At 38.2% G+C, this 12,238-nt stretch overlaps 1 protein-coding gene across 1 annotated transcript; it reads left to right on the top strand.

Moving 5' to 3' along the window:
* Positions 1 to 1,271: 1,271 nt before the first annotated feature.
* Positions 1,272 to 11,490, top strand: LOC128744574 (uncharacterized). The gene is made up of 10 exons (XM_053841688.1): positions 1,272 to 1,365; positions 2,305 to 2,978; positions 3,255 to 4,260; positions 5,744 to 6,071; positions 6,133 to 6,323; positions 9,109 to 9,263; positions 9,327 to 9,545; positions 9,604 to 9,838; positions 9,898 to 10,236; positions 10,293 to 11,490. Exons 2-10 carry the CDS (start codon positions 2,502 to 2,504, stop codon positions 10,484 to 10,486), a joined length of 3,144 nt encoding a protein of 1,047 aa, XP_053697663.1. The 5' UTR covers positions 1,272 to 1,365; positions 2,305 to 2,501; the 3' UTR covers positions 10,487 to 11,490.
* The last annotated feature ends 748 nt before the right edge of the window (positions 11,491 to 12,238 follow it).

The raw sequence follows: 12,238 nt of genomic DNA, 5'->3' as shown, positions 1-12,238 counted from the left end.
ACCGACAGGATGTAAGTTCGAATCCGGGTGAATGAAAAAAGTATATGGCAGGCTTGATGAATTTTGAGCCAACCAATGATTTCCTACTAAGCCTCTTATTAAATTATAATATATGCAACATGGCCATGAAAATAACGAAACCCACAAAATAAAATAAAAATACTTCCTGCATATTTTTTTTCTTTTTGCTTGCTAAAGGTTGAACTGCTGTGGAATAAACGTAGCTTCAGTACCATCAGCAAAAGTTTAATAAACATATCTATACGTACTGAATAAACATTTTACTATACGTTGCATAACAGTCATACAAACGCATCTTCCACACCCATATTCAGCACTGTGCTGTTTAAATTCTCCAAAACCAACTGTATAAGCATTGAACAGAGGTGTTTAGACATACTTGAAAAGCAGCTATATAGCATGTGCTGAATAAAAGCTGTCGGTAAAACGTTTAATAAGCAAAAATTGTTCCTTGGGTGAAGATACCAAAACGATTTAATGCAAAATAGCACTTTTATGAGCGATATCGCACTTTGGATGGTACAATTTTCCTTGCAATTGACAATATCTACGTGATCTGCACATTGAACGCACGTGTATAGTTTTTTCGGTGCAAACTCCTTTCTGAGCAATTTGAGTGAAAAACACGTAAGTTTAGGTTTTTATTTGTTTTGAAGACAGTGCTACCAGATGTTAAGTTTTTTTTTTGAATAACAACGAGATCAGCGAAAATTTTTAAATTTGTGAAGAACCAGAAAACAGAAAATGACAAAATATTGGTTAAGGTATACGAACCTATCCACTTATTCGCGTGCGTAATAGCGGCTAGTGGGTACAACTTTCGGAAAACGCTAGCATGCTTTTGGCAGCTTTATTCGCGTTAAGTTAATATTTCCAGCCTTAGTTGTTGCTGTAGAACTTTCAAGCATACGTGAGCGGAGTTCCCAAAAGCAAATAAACATTGTCGAAAACTGTACCCATCAGCCGAAATCGCGCGAAAATGTGGATATAAACTTGTAAGTAAGCGTTGGTTGGTTAGCGAGTTTTCTGGAAAGACAAAAAAACAAAATCATTTTCAATGATATTTCGGATATTTCTTATTTATCCTTCGGAGATTTACGAAACAACACAAAAAAACACGGCATCCCTGGGTGTTACACAAGGTGTTACATGATATGTCATATTATGTGTAACACCCCATTGGTTTGTTGTAGCGCCCGTCTCTATCATTTTCATTCTTTTCATTCATAGCTGCTTTTAACGTAAAGAGAAGTGGATTGTTTTTTTGCATTGTGCAGTCAAGTGTGCAGTTTTTACATCTTTTTGCGAATGTGTTGCGAAACAAAGCAATTTCATCGTCTAATAGTGAATGAGTTTATTGCTGAAATAAAGCATATTGTTGTATTTGTCGCTATTGCTAATAAAATCGCACAGCTGCTCACTGATTGGCAAGTTTGTTTTGTTTAACTATCAAATTGCAATGACTACCTTCTAATTTACGTTTTATATACATACGACAAATGAATTAACCATTAGATAGCTAGTAAAAATAATCTAATAAAATAGAACTATACAGTGCAAATAGACGCAATTGTGCGAGTAGCATTAGATATCAATAAAAAATGAACTGCGATATTTTTTCCTGTTTGTTTTTGTTCGCGTTTTTCAAACGTCAGCGCATTGCTTAGTATTCTGCATGAGTATGCTTTTACTACTGTGTGTTTATAAGTAACAGTTCTAGAAAACAACAAAAAGTTTTAGATTTTCCGTTTAGTTTCATAGCGTATAAAAACATGCCGAGAGGCTACGGTGTCACTAAAAGTTGTAGAAGGTCACCAACAATAGATCGTTTCGATTTTTGTTTGCTTCTTTGGGTTACTGTATTGCAACATACTTACTAGTTACTATTGCTATATATTTTAAACGTATTTTCTAAGGTCGTTTGTAATTTGTAATTACGAAACGGGCAGCAAACATTGGTATTATAGTTAAAAAGTTTATGTTTTCAATAATATAAACTGTACCATATTTGTGCCCTGCTAAAAATAAACACCCTAATTATAATGTGAGACATTTATTAAAAATGAAAACTGCCAAACACTATTTCCACTTTTTGCAGAATACGAAAATGTCGACGGCACACACTAATATATTTATCGTTAGAAAATGATTGGTCAAGCTTTTTTTACGATTTGCTGCAGGAAAACAACTAATATTTGGAACATTAATTCAGGGAAAACTAACATAATGCGTTGTTTTTGATGGAATGTTGACGTTTTTTGCTTTTCCTCGAAACTATTTCAGATGGCAGTAGCACACAGAAGAACATCAGTATTCCTAAAGTAGAGAAAACAGGACCAAAGCTAACAAATGGTCGTTTTTGTTTTTTCTGATATAACTACAACCAGAGCGTATGTTTTTAATTTATATTAATACAGAAGAGGTTCCCAAAGAAACAATTTCTTCGTTTACATAATTCGATGTAACTGTTTAATGAAAGTATGACAGTTACCTTCGCTCTAAGTGTAAACCAATTTCGAGCTAAACTGGTTTCATTGGGTGAAATAAAGTTCGAGGAAAACAAGGATGATAATAATGTTACCATTGAACTCGGAACAACACTTCAGGTTGAGGAATCGATATCTGGAAAATTGGCATTGGTACGCATTAAGAACTATTACAATCCCGAAGATAAAACGTACGAAAACCACCTGTTTCAATGTCCCGTGTCCTCTTTACTGTGCGTTTCAAACCAAGCCTGGCCTTTCGTAATTGCTATCATGGATCCACAGGAACGAGTTGATTTTGCAGGGCAGCCGAAGCGCGTAGCTATGCTTGAGCACCTTTCAAATGATTTTATAGTTAAGGTTTCTGGGCGTGCCTTTGGACGGATGACAGATGTATATGACTGCATTATACGAGCTATTGGACCAGTTCCCGAAATAGGACCAGGCTACTACTTGTGCATGGAATTACTGGTAATATTTTGAATGTGTTTTGGCTTGCTTTCTTTTTCAAAATTAGCTTTTTTCTTTCTAATGACTATTTCATGTACATAAACTAGTTTCAAGGAAAAAAGAAAAAGATAATTGGTTTTAATGTATTTTTCTCTTGAAAAGTAGCTTGAGTATCAATACCACTATAGGCAAAAACTACATACAAAAGTCAAATGAATTGGAACAAAACTACGTGTGCAGCAATTGATAAAGTCGAAGACACTATTATATTTTATATAACAATGTCCTTCATTACAGAATTTGAACCATGGTGAATCTCCGCAAAAAGACAACATTCCCTATATACAGAGGTATGTAAGCACACCACCACACCTGGCCTTAATTTTGGCTGCAAACTGGCTTATTGTTAATGACACTGAATTTTCCACTACATCAAAACATTCCAAAAAGAACATAATCGAAGATTTGATCTGCGGTGCGAAAGACCAAATAAATTTACGATTCAATAAAAGTGGAAGCAAACGTAATACCCAACAATCAAAGACATCCAACAGCTCTAAGGACGATTGCTTGACGCGGTCTTTTACACCAGAACCAGTTAATCGATTAAATTACCCGTCGCACACCGAGCGGGACTTCGTGGAAACAAGTCAGCGTAAGCGAATGGCAGCCTCAATTTCGAGTCCAAACCTATCAAAACAGGATAGTAGCAGCAGTACCGGTAGTTCCAGTCGTGTAAATTACAGTCATCCAACTGGAACAATGAACGAAGAACTACGAATTGGCGATACCTTGACAGAGGACAGTTATCGCTCGAGTAGAAACTCTCAAAACAGCTTGAACAATAGTACATTAAAACATATGAAAAATCGTAACAAATCCTCTAAACCAAGTACCATTCTTAGTTTGGAAGATCGCGATATAGTTGTAATAGACAAGGCAGACATAAAAGAAGCGACCATTGGCGAAAGTGCTGTGATAATAGTGGATCCACCGGCAATATTGCCAGAACAGGAACATAATGAAGTGGATCTTAAGGACATCTTGGGACAAGATTGGCCATCTTTGGCTGGTGGAGCGGCTGCTATTCTAAATAGCGAAAAGAAAACACCAACTGCTCCAATCGGTGCGTTGGGCGCAGGATACAGCAGTAGCAGCAGCAACAGCACCAGTAGCAATCAGTATCATTCCAAATTCGAGCGCAACAAATCGCTGAATCCATTGAGTCACCTCGCAAATTCAAAGCCAGAACTTAATCGCCGAAAGGAGCCTAAAATTATGATGGATGCAGCGACAATGGCAAGTATGTGCGGTCTACTAACATACCTTTTAGTAAAATAATGAATATTGGGATACCTTGAGAATGTTTTTTAATTTTAACTGTTTAAAATTATGGATGCAAATTGCTGGTTGCAAAATCTATTGAATAAAAACACAAGGTTTTGAAAAAGTTTTGCTTTGGTTCTGATCACAATATTTGTTGGTTTATTATAGTTTCTATAATATGTATTGTTCATAATTATTTTTAATGACCGTATCGTTACGTAGCCTTGAGAAATTATTATTTCAAAGATTAGCCCACTGTGGTGCGGTGGTTAAAAAAAGTAACGTCCGAAAATTTGTAAAAATTCATATTCGACCTGTGCTAATCTTTAATCGAACCATGCATAGTAGAACGAGTAGAACAAACTTTTTTTTTTGAAAAAATATGAAAATTTCATAAAGCTACACATATTATGTGGAAAAAGTGTATGACAAAATTTTCGACGGTTGTGGAAAACTCCAAAGAAAAATCGCTAAAACTATGTTCTACGTAATGATCATTTCGAAATATTAAAAAGCCACTGTAAACTATATACCTAGTTAAAAGCATTTACATAGTCAACTTCCCAACTAAAAGCCGAGGCAAGCTATGTTGAAAACGAACATATCGGTTCATAACTGACTATAAATTGTCGTTTTAAAATACGAGTTACAGCCGTTACCGTCGTCAAGAGCACGTGGAAGCTGTGTAATTACATGCAGCGTTAAATCGAATGTATACAGCTTTCGAAGCTACCGTCAGTAGATCTCACCGAAAAAGCGTATAAACCAAGAGCAAATCTAAAAATAGCTAGTCGAAGCCGAAGCACTACCGATCTGACATATATTTTGTCTTTTTACTGCAACCAAAAGCAATTTTTGGAACGAGTTTAGTAGCTTGTTGTTTCGATCAGTCAATTTGTTTCCGGCTTTAGACAACTTTAGTTACGCGTATCATTATGCGTTTAATAGGAGGTTTCTTGCAAATAGTTCCTTGCTAGCACTAGTGCGGTGTGCCAACACACGTAACTAAATCAATGTCGTAAAAAGAAATAACTTTTTCCTGTCTCAATTACGCATGAGAAGGTTACATTCAAAGTAGAGTGTCCGTAAATAATACGTACCGATAAGTTGTGCACTTGTTACATGTTTTTATCCTTTGTTAAAACAGTTAGATAACTCAAAATTTGAAAGTAATACGTGGGAAGCCGTCATGATGGTTCCTGATTGCAATGGTCATGATTTACTGGATGATATTCCGCTAACTGTGTTGGAACATTTTGATTGGAGCAGCGAATCTCAACAGATTCACTTAGAAGGTTAGCTGTTGGGTAAAATTCCTAATGAACGTATTAAATCAGTGCTAAGTGCTAAGGCTGTGATGTGTCATTTATTCGTCAATTTTTTTTAACAAAGGCCTATTATTATATGTTATATTAATCAATATTTTTTATCCTTGTTTACTGCGCAACCATTATGGCTAGAACCAAATGATGGAGCGATTCCTGTTTATGATAATAGCAACAATATACCTCACGCAGCCAGCTCATCGTCTGCTTCAGACGCATCTGAAGTAGTAACTTGCCAATCAACTCTGAAAGAAGTTCCGGATAATCCCCTATTGGAGTTAGGTTCCATGGTCGAGATAGATCTGGAAAAAACTGAATTATACGGTGTCATTCGTTGGATTGGTCCGCTGCATAGTCCCAGTGCAAGTAGCAGCAACACTCGTGTGATGGTTGGTGTTGAACTGGAGGACGAACCGGACCATGTAAACATTGAGCTTTCTGATGGGGTTTACAATGGTATCAGGTATAGAGACTAAACAATGTTTGAGAGCGCGATTGCAACGTCGTCCTTTTGTTTATCGCAGATTATTTAAATGTCCTTCAAATCGGGCAATTTTCGTACATCCCTCGCAATGCAACCGGGACCGGCGTTTTCAAGATTTTGGACCTACATCACTGGCACCGCCCAAAGCTATCGCTACCACGTCCCAACAGGATAATAATATGTTTGGTAAAGTTGATTGTCCCGTAGTTCAAGGATCAGTTGCTCCGTTGAGTAAGTATGAAAGCATAAATTAGTACAACCTTATTGATACCTATTAAATGGGGCAATAATTTTTTTTGCTTGTCTTCATCTTATTATGTTTTTCTCATAAAGGGATATTATTGTTTTCTATACGGATCTATTTTATTTACATGTTACATGGGCCTAAGGGTAGAATGAAGGTGTAAAAATAATTGCTCCACATTCCATGTTTTTTTAACCGTTTGGATTAAAGCAACTCTGCGCGATTCGAAAAGACTCGGGACGGGAATGCCCACGACTCGCCCCAGAGCAGCCTTCATTAGCCGCGTCAGTTTGTTCTTGTGCATTATCTGCCATAGCTGTTCGCACTCGACCGTATCATATGTTGCTACAAAATCCACGCTAAGATGCGATGGACACGTCGCACTCTCGACATTTTTGGAGGATTTGTCGAAGTGTGAAAATTTGATCCGTGGTAGCACGGGCCCCCATAAAGCGGATAGACGACGTAACCAGATCTGGAAAAACACGTTGTAGGTGGCATTAATCAGCGTATCATCGCGGTAATTACAGCTTCCATCTACTCCTTTCGGTAGCTTCTCCTCCTCGCAAATCATCGAAACTATCCAGCGAAGGGAAGTGTCGTTGCAAGTGTTTTTTTGCCATTTTAGCAGAGTCGGTCCTTTCCGGCGGCTCAATTAGACTTCAGCTGTCCGGTTTCTCGCCGGGTCCCTTTGCGATTGGGAGCCGGAACGCTGTTATCGTTTGCAAGCAATCCGTGGTTAACTTCCGTTCTGCCTCCTTTTGTTTAATTTGCCATTGACATGCCCATCGAAAAGTTGCTTTCACTTGTGGACCGCCTCGCGCTTGACGTTTGTTATTTATTTATAGTATTCATTGACCAATTAAAATTTAAATGAACGCTAAATGCTTGCAGACAAAAAAAGCTTGCGAAGTCTCTACGTCGACTTAATGTGTCCAAACCCAACAAACGACAGCGGTTTTCATACGGTGTTAAATATTGCTGATCGAAGAGCATAACGGACAAACTTCCACAGTTCACCGGCCCAGATAGACTCGTGCGGGTTGGAATCCTTCACCTGTTGTAACCTATTGAATTTCGCTCCGAAAATTTCAATCAAAACTTATTGCGCTTCCAGTGCGGTAAAAACTGATAACACAGCCCTTCTTCACGGTCAATAACAATTAATCCCTTACGCACCAGTGACTACACACATCCAAAAGCTCCTGTAATAGTCTGCAGTCCCTGTATTGTCTGACTGAAAGATAGATTTTCAAACCATCAGCGAAAAATGCCTTGCCTAAAGGCGATTATGCCGAAGGCTTTTATCGTTTATGATAGATACAGCACAGCAGTCTTCCCAGATTACTACCCTGTGGTACACCAGACCGGCACGTGACAGACAAGTAATTACCAAGTTGTACGTAAAGTTGTCTATCAAAAACAAAAATGTTTCCAACCGTCTGCAAAATCTTGTGGTGGTTGTGGTACACCCTAATTTGGTTAGCTTGATCAAAAGATTTGGCTTGATTAACGGAAGAGCGGTATATCCTAGTATAGTATATCCTTTACAAGAGTGATTCACCTTCTCATAGAACTTGCGCCTGTCATTATTCCTGTATAGTTATTCTAGCTCTTCATGATCTCTGTCCACCTTCTGGTACTTTTTGCTCCTCCAAATCGTGGTCTACTTATTCCGTGCTCGTCGCTACTTGGCCCATTCGCTTTCGGAACATTGCTTGAACCTCTGTGTCTGTGCTGCCACTAAGTAACAGCCCGAGTCAATGTCTGTACCCCGTACGACGCATATGTTGATAATGTTCAAGAAAAACCAGCCATCGATGAAAAGGTGGTCGTTTTGGTTCATTTTTTGTTAGTTAGTGTGCTTCAGGTGGCCTTGTGGTAGGAGAAGAAAGTGCTTCTGGTCACCAGGCCTTGGGAAGCTGCGAAGTGGATGCTTCGCCGGCCATTATTGTTCATATCGGTATGCAGGATATAGGACCTTATCACCAGTCTATACCTATATCTCTTCCCTGCCAATTTGGGAATTTATACCCCGATGACGATCTTGATGTCCCATGGTGAACAGCTAACCTCCTGAGGCGCATGGGGCTGTTCCTTCTTGTCGTCTTGTCTACCTTCGTTGATGTTCCTTCAAAATTGGGCATTGTCGCCACAGATCATCTACAGCTTCTTGCGTTTGCGACAGATTTTTTTTTTTCAGTGTCAATGCCGGGTTTCTAGCTGTTCGAGTAACACCCTATCCGCATCACCTAAGCGCCCAGTTAGCTTCGAGGTACGATGCTAGTCTAATAAGCTGGTCGTGGTATGTTCGAATCTCGTCTAGGCGGTGCTTGCTATATAGAGTCAAGTAGGATCGTTGCACTAGCCCCGTAAATTGTTCTGTACTCTAACAACCCGGTTGTCGGTAAAGAAAAGTCAAGTCTTAGAAAGATGATGATGATGGTGACGCCACATACCCCCACAAAGGTTTAAGCAAGACGATTTATCTATAAGATAATTAATATTATGACAATTGAACCAGTTATGCACACATAAAAGACGAACTGATTCCAATTCAGATATAAATTTCTCCAAAATTATTTAACTATTACGTTATATCTGTACTCCACGCGCGTGGTTCAGGTACCTAGTTTCCAAACCACGCTCTTATTCCGTTGCATGAGTCAATGCCTAGTGTTCCGAATTTAGGTTTCTTGAAAATTAATGGTTCAAATGCTGTTCATCGATAATTGCATGCAAACTGAGCTTTTGATGCTTCTTTTCCAACAGAAATACTTAAGACGGTAGAGTTAGAGGCTATCTGCGGCAAATTCAAAGGAATTCAGGGTCATCATAATTCGTGCTACTTGGATGCTACCTTATTTGCCATGTTTACCTTTACTAGCGTGTTTGATTCACTGTTGTTCCGACCTAAGGAACCTGAGGTAAGCCTGGTGGAAAAATTTACGGTCAAGTAACTTACAATATAACTTACTACATAATTGAAGGACAATCCGCAATATGAAGATGTTCAACGCGTGCTCCGAGAGGAGATAGTGAACCCATTACGAAAAAATCATTTTGTACGCGCGGATCGTGTGATGAAGTTGCGACAGCTGCTGGATCAGCTTAGTTCGGTCACCGGACTAACTAGCGAGGAAAAGGATCCGGAAGAATTTCTTAACAGCTTGCTAGCCCAAATATTACGAGCGGATCCATTTTTGAAGGTTTACTCTAATAGATCATTTCGGGGTGTTATCATTTTTTCACATTTGAATTTTGCAGTTAAGTTCCGGCTTGGACACCTTTTATTATCAGCTTTTTGTGGAAAAAGATGATCAATTGAAGCTGCCATCTGTACAGCAACTGTTCGATCAGAGTTTTTTGACGTCGAACATAAAATTGAAAGAAGTTCCATCTTGTTTGATCATCCAGATGCCACGTTTTGGAAAGAATTTTAAGATGTATCCTAGAATACTACCTTCCCAGGTTCTAGATGTTACCGATATCATTGAAGATTGTGAGTATTTTAGGCAAAATTTAGAAGGCTTTATAATAATCAAGATCATTTCAATTTAGCACCACGTCAGTGTACTGTGTGTGGAAAATTGGCTGAACACGAATGCCGCGAATGCTTTGGAATGATGCAATGCGGTGTTGGATTGGAAAGTACTGCATTCTGTCGGGGATGCCTTGAAACCGTTCATAGTCATGTGAAGCGACAAAATCATAAACCAAATCCTCTGACAGTGCCTAAGGATTTTAAAATTATGGCGGATCATTGTCCGGTCCCTCGTCTTTTCATGGAACTATTTGCCGTTGTGTGTATCGAAACATCACACTATGTCGCATTTGTTAAAGCTGCTTCCGGACATGATGCACCCTGGGTGTTTTTCGATTCAATGGCTGATAGGAAAGGTAATAATTTCCGAATTTCCGGTTTAAGATTTTCGTACCTAAATTTTACTTTTCAGGGGAACAAAATGGCTATAACATTCCGGAAATGATTCCAGTTCCCGATTTACCAATTTGGCTTTCAGAGGAAGGTGCCCGTCAGCTCAACGAAGAAGCAATCAATGATAAAATGTTACCAGAACATGCAAAACGTTTGCTTTGCGATGCATACATGTGTATGTACCAAAGCACTGACGTTATGATGTATCGATGAACATCTCGACGTTTGTCATTTACCTTATCCATGCAACAGTTTCCTTATCCATTTTGAAATTATTACCTCCTGGAAATACAAATCTATAAACCCTAGTTGTACGAGTTTACAACACAATGATCGATACACTATCATAATTTTTTTGTAATGAAACCCAAATTCGAAACGTATTTCTTTTTTGAATAAACTTTCGTACTTGAAGTGTTGTTTTCGTAGAATTGAAGGAGAGAATACAATAGATATATATTTACATCATGTTTGAGCTCTTCCAAATACAAACAAAAATTCAATTTTCGAACGCAATAGCATATGTGACAAAAGTTCAAATATAACGAAAACTAACAATAGTTGAAAAAGAAATAAATTCTTCAACATATACCAATATCAAACCTAGCGAAAAAAAAACGAAGTTGTGTTCTTGCTTGTAGTTGACATGCGAATCAAATCGCAGCTTTATATGTTCATAACAGAAGGTAGATGACTAGGCCGTGATTCGTATTGCGAAGAATGACGAACTAAAACAAACTTGACCGTAGCTTTAATTCATACCATTTCCTTGGGAACAAATAAGAGAAATTTAATTGTGTTGATTACTTGCATCGATTACAGAGGCTCCAAAGTATTTATGTCTTTACTATTCGAACTAAACATATTGAAACCAATTCACTGATCCTTACATTGTTTAAAATTATATTATAGTATTAAAAAAATCCTCGTCATTTGTTTAAGTCAAAGGGCCTAAACGTTCGTGCAAAATATCAACCAACAGCAATGAAGTTATTTCTGATCCATCCTCAAGTCGAGTGAAAGTGAGATCCATATAATAATAATAATAATAATTATGAATGGAAAGCCTCTTTCCAATAACGACCAGAAAAAGGCAAATATAATATAAGCAAACAATGCGATAAGAAATGTACCTCCTACTATTAACCAAACTAAGGCTTTCGAACTGGTGTTGTTCAATAAAGACATACATATGAAGTTGTTATAGCTTGCAGAGAAAGTAAATAATTATTTTCATCAGTAGGATGAGAAAAGAAAAGAAAAATCCCAATCTGATACAGTTTGTTTCTCAATTCCGGCATCTAGTGTCTTTAGTCTTAAAGCGAGCGGTGGAATATGCAATGATGTATTCCACAAACTATACTTAAGATGGCAGACATCTCAAGTCTCAACGGAATGTAGGCATCGCGGCCCCGGTAAGACAGTATACCGAAATTCACATATCACGAACAAAGGAAATGGAACCGCAGAACGGATCAATCGGTATAGGGCACAACAAAGAACAAAGAAACGATTTTTTTTGACGGAAGGTTTGACCACTACCGACCATTATGTTGATCTATTGTGGTATAAAACAAACGATTAATGGATAGCTATTGGAAACTCAGTAGCGGGAATGCCTTGCTTGTTCGCTCGAGTACTTCGATTCGGAATGGAAATCGATGCTATTCAGTAAGCTTGGTGGCCAAATTGCCAAGGAAGGGATTTCCGTCCAATAGACCATATTGCCAGGAATTTCTTTCAAGTACCAGAATTACTATACTACAGTGGCGGTAGAAAGGCAGGATTTTGCCACGTGTTCTCGCGTATCATTTTCTGTAGACTGAGACCCCTTCGTCGGCGAGTACCAAACTAGTTTTAGTGATGCTCGCTCTACGATGGATCGGGCGGTTACCCTGCATTAGTTACTAAACAAGTTTCCAAAGTACTTACAGACTCATCATTTGATTGTCTGGATTTTAAGGC

Source organism: Sabethes cyaneus, chromosome 3 (assembly GCF_943734655.1).
Source record: "Sabethes cyaneus chromosome 3, idSabCyanKW18_F2, whole genome shotgun sequence".
Taxonomy (NCBI): domain Eukaryota; kingdom Metazoa; phylum Arthropoda; class Insecta; order Diptera; family Culicidae; genus Sabethes; species Sabethes cyaneus.
The sequence above is the reverse complement of the archived record's forward strand: the minus strand, read 5'-3'. Positions and strand labels throughout refer to the sequence as shown.

Excerpts from the sequence above, each read along its gene's own strand:
- LOC128744574 (XM_053841688.1), top strand. The coding sequence starts at position 2,502 with ATGACAGTTACCTTCGCTCTAAGTGTAAACCAATTTCGAGCTAAACTG. Across the intron at positions 6,072-6,132 it reads GGGGTTTACAATGGTATCAG|ATTATTTAAATGTCCTTCAA; the intron begins GTATAGAGACTA and ends TGTTTATCGCAG. Across the intron at positions 9,264-9,326 it reads TCCGACCTAAGGAACCTGAG|GACAATCCGCAATATGAAGA; the intron begins GTAAGCCTGGTG and ends ACATAATTGAAG.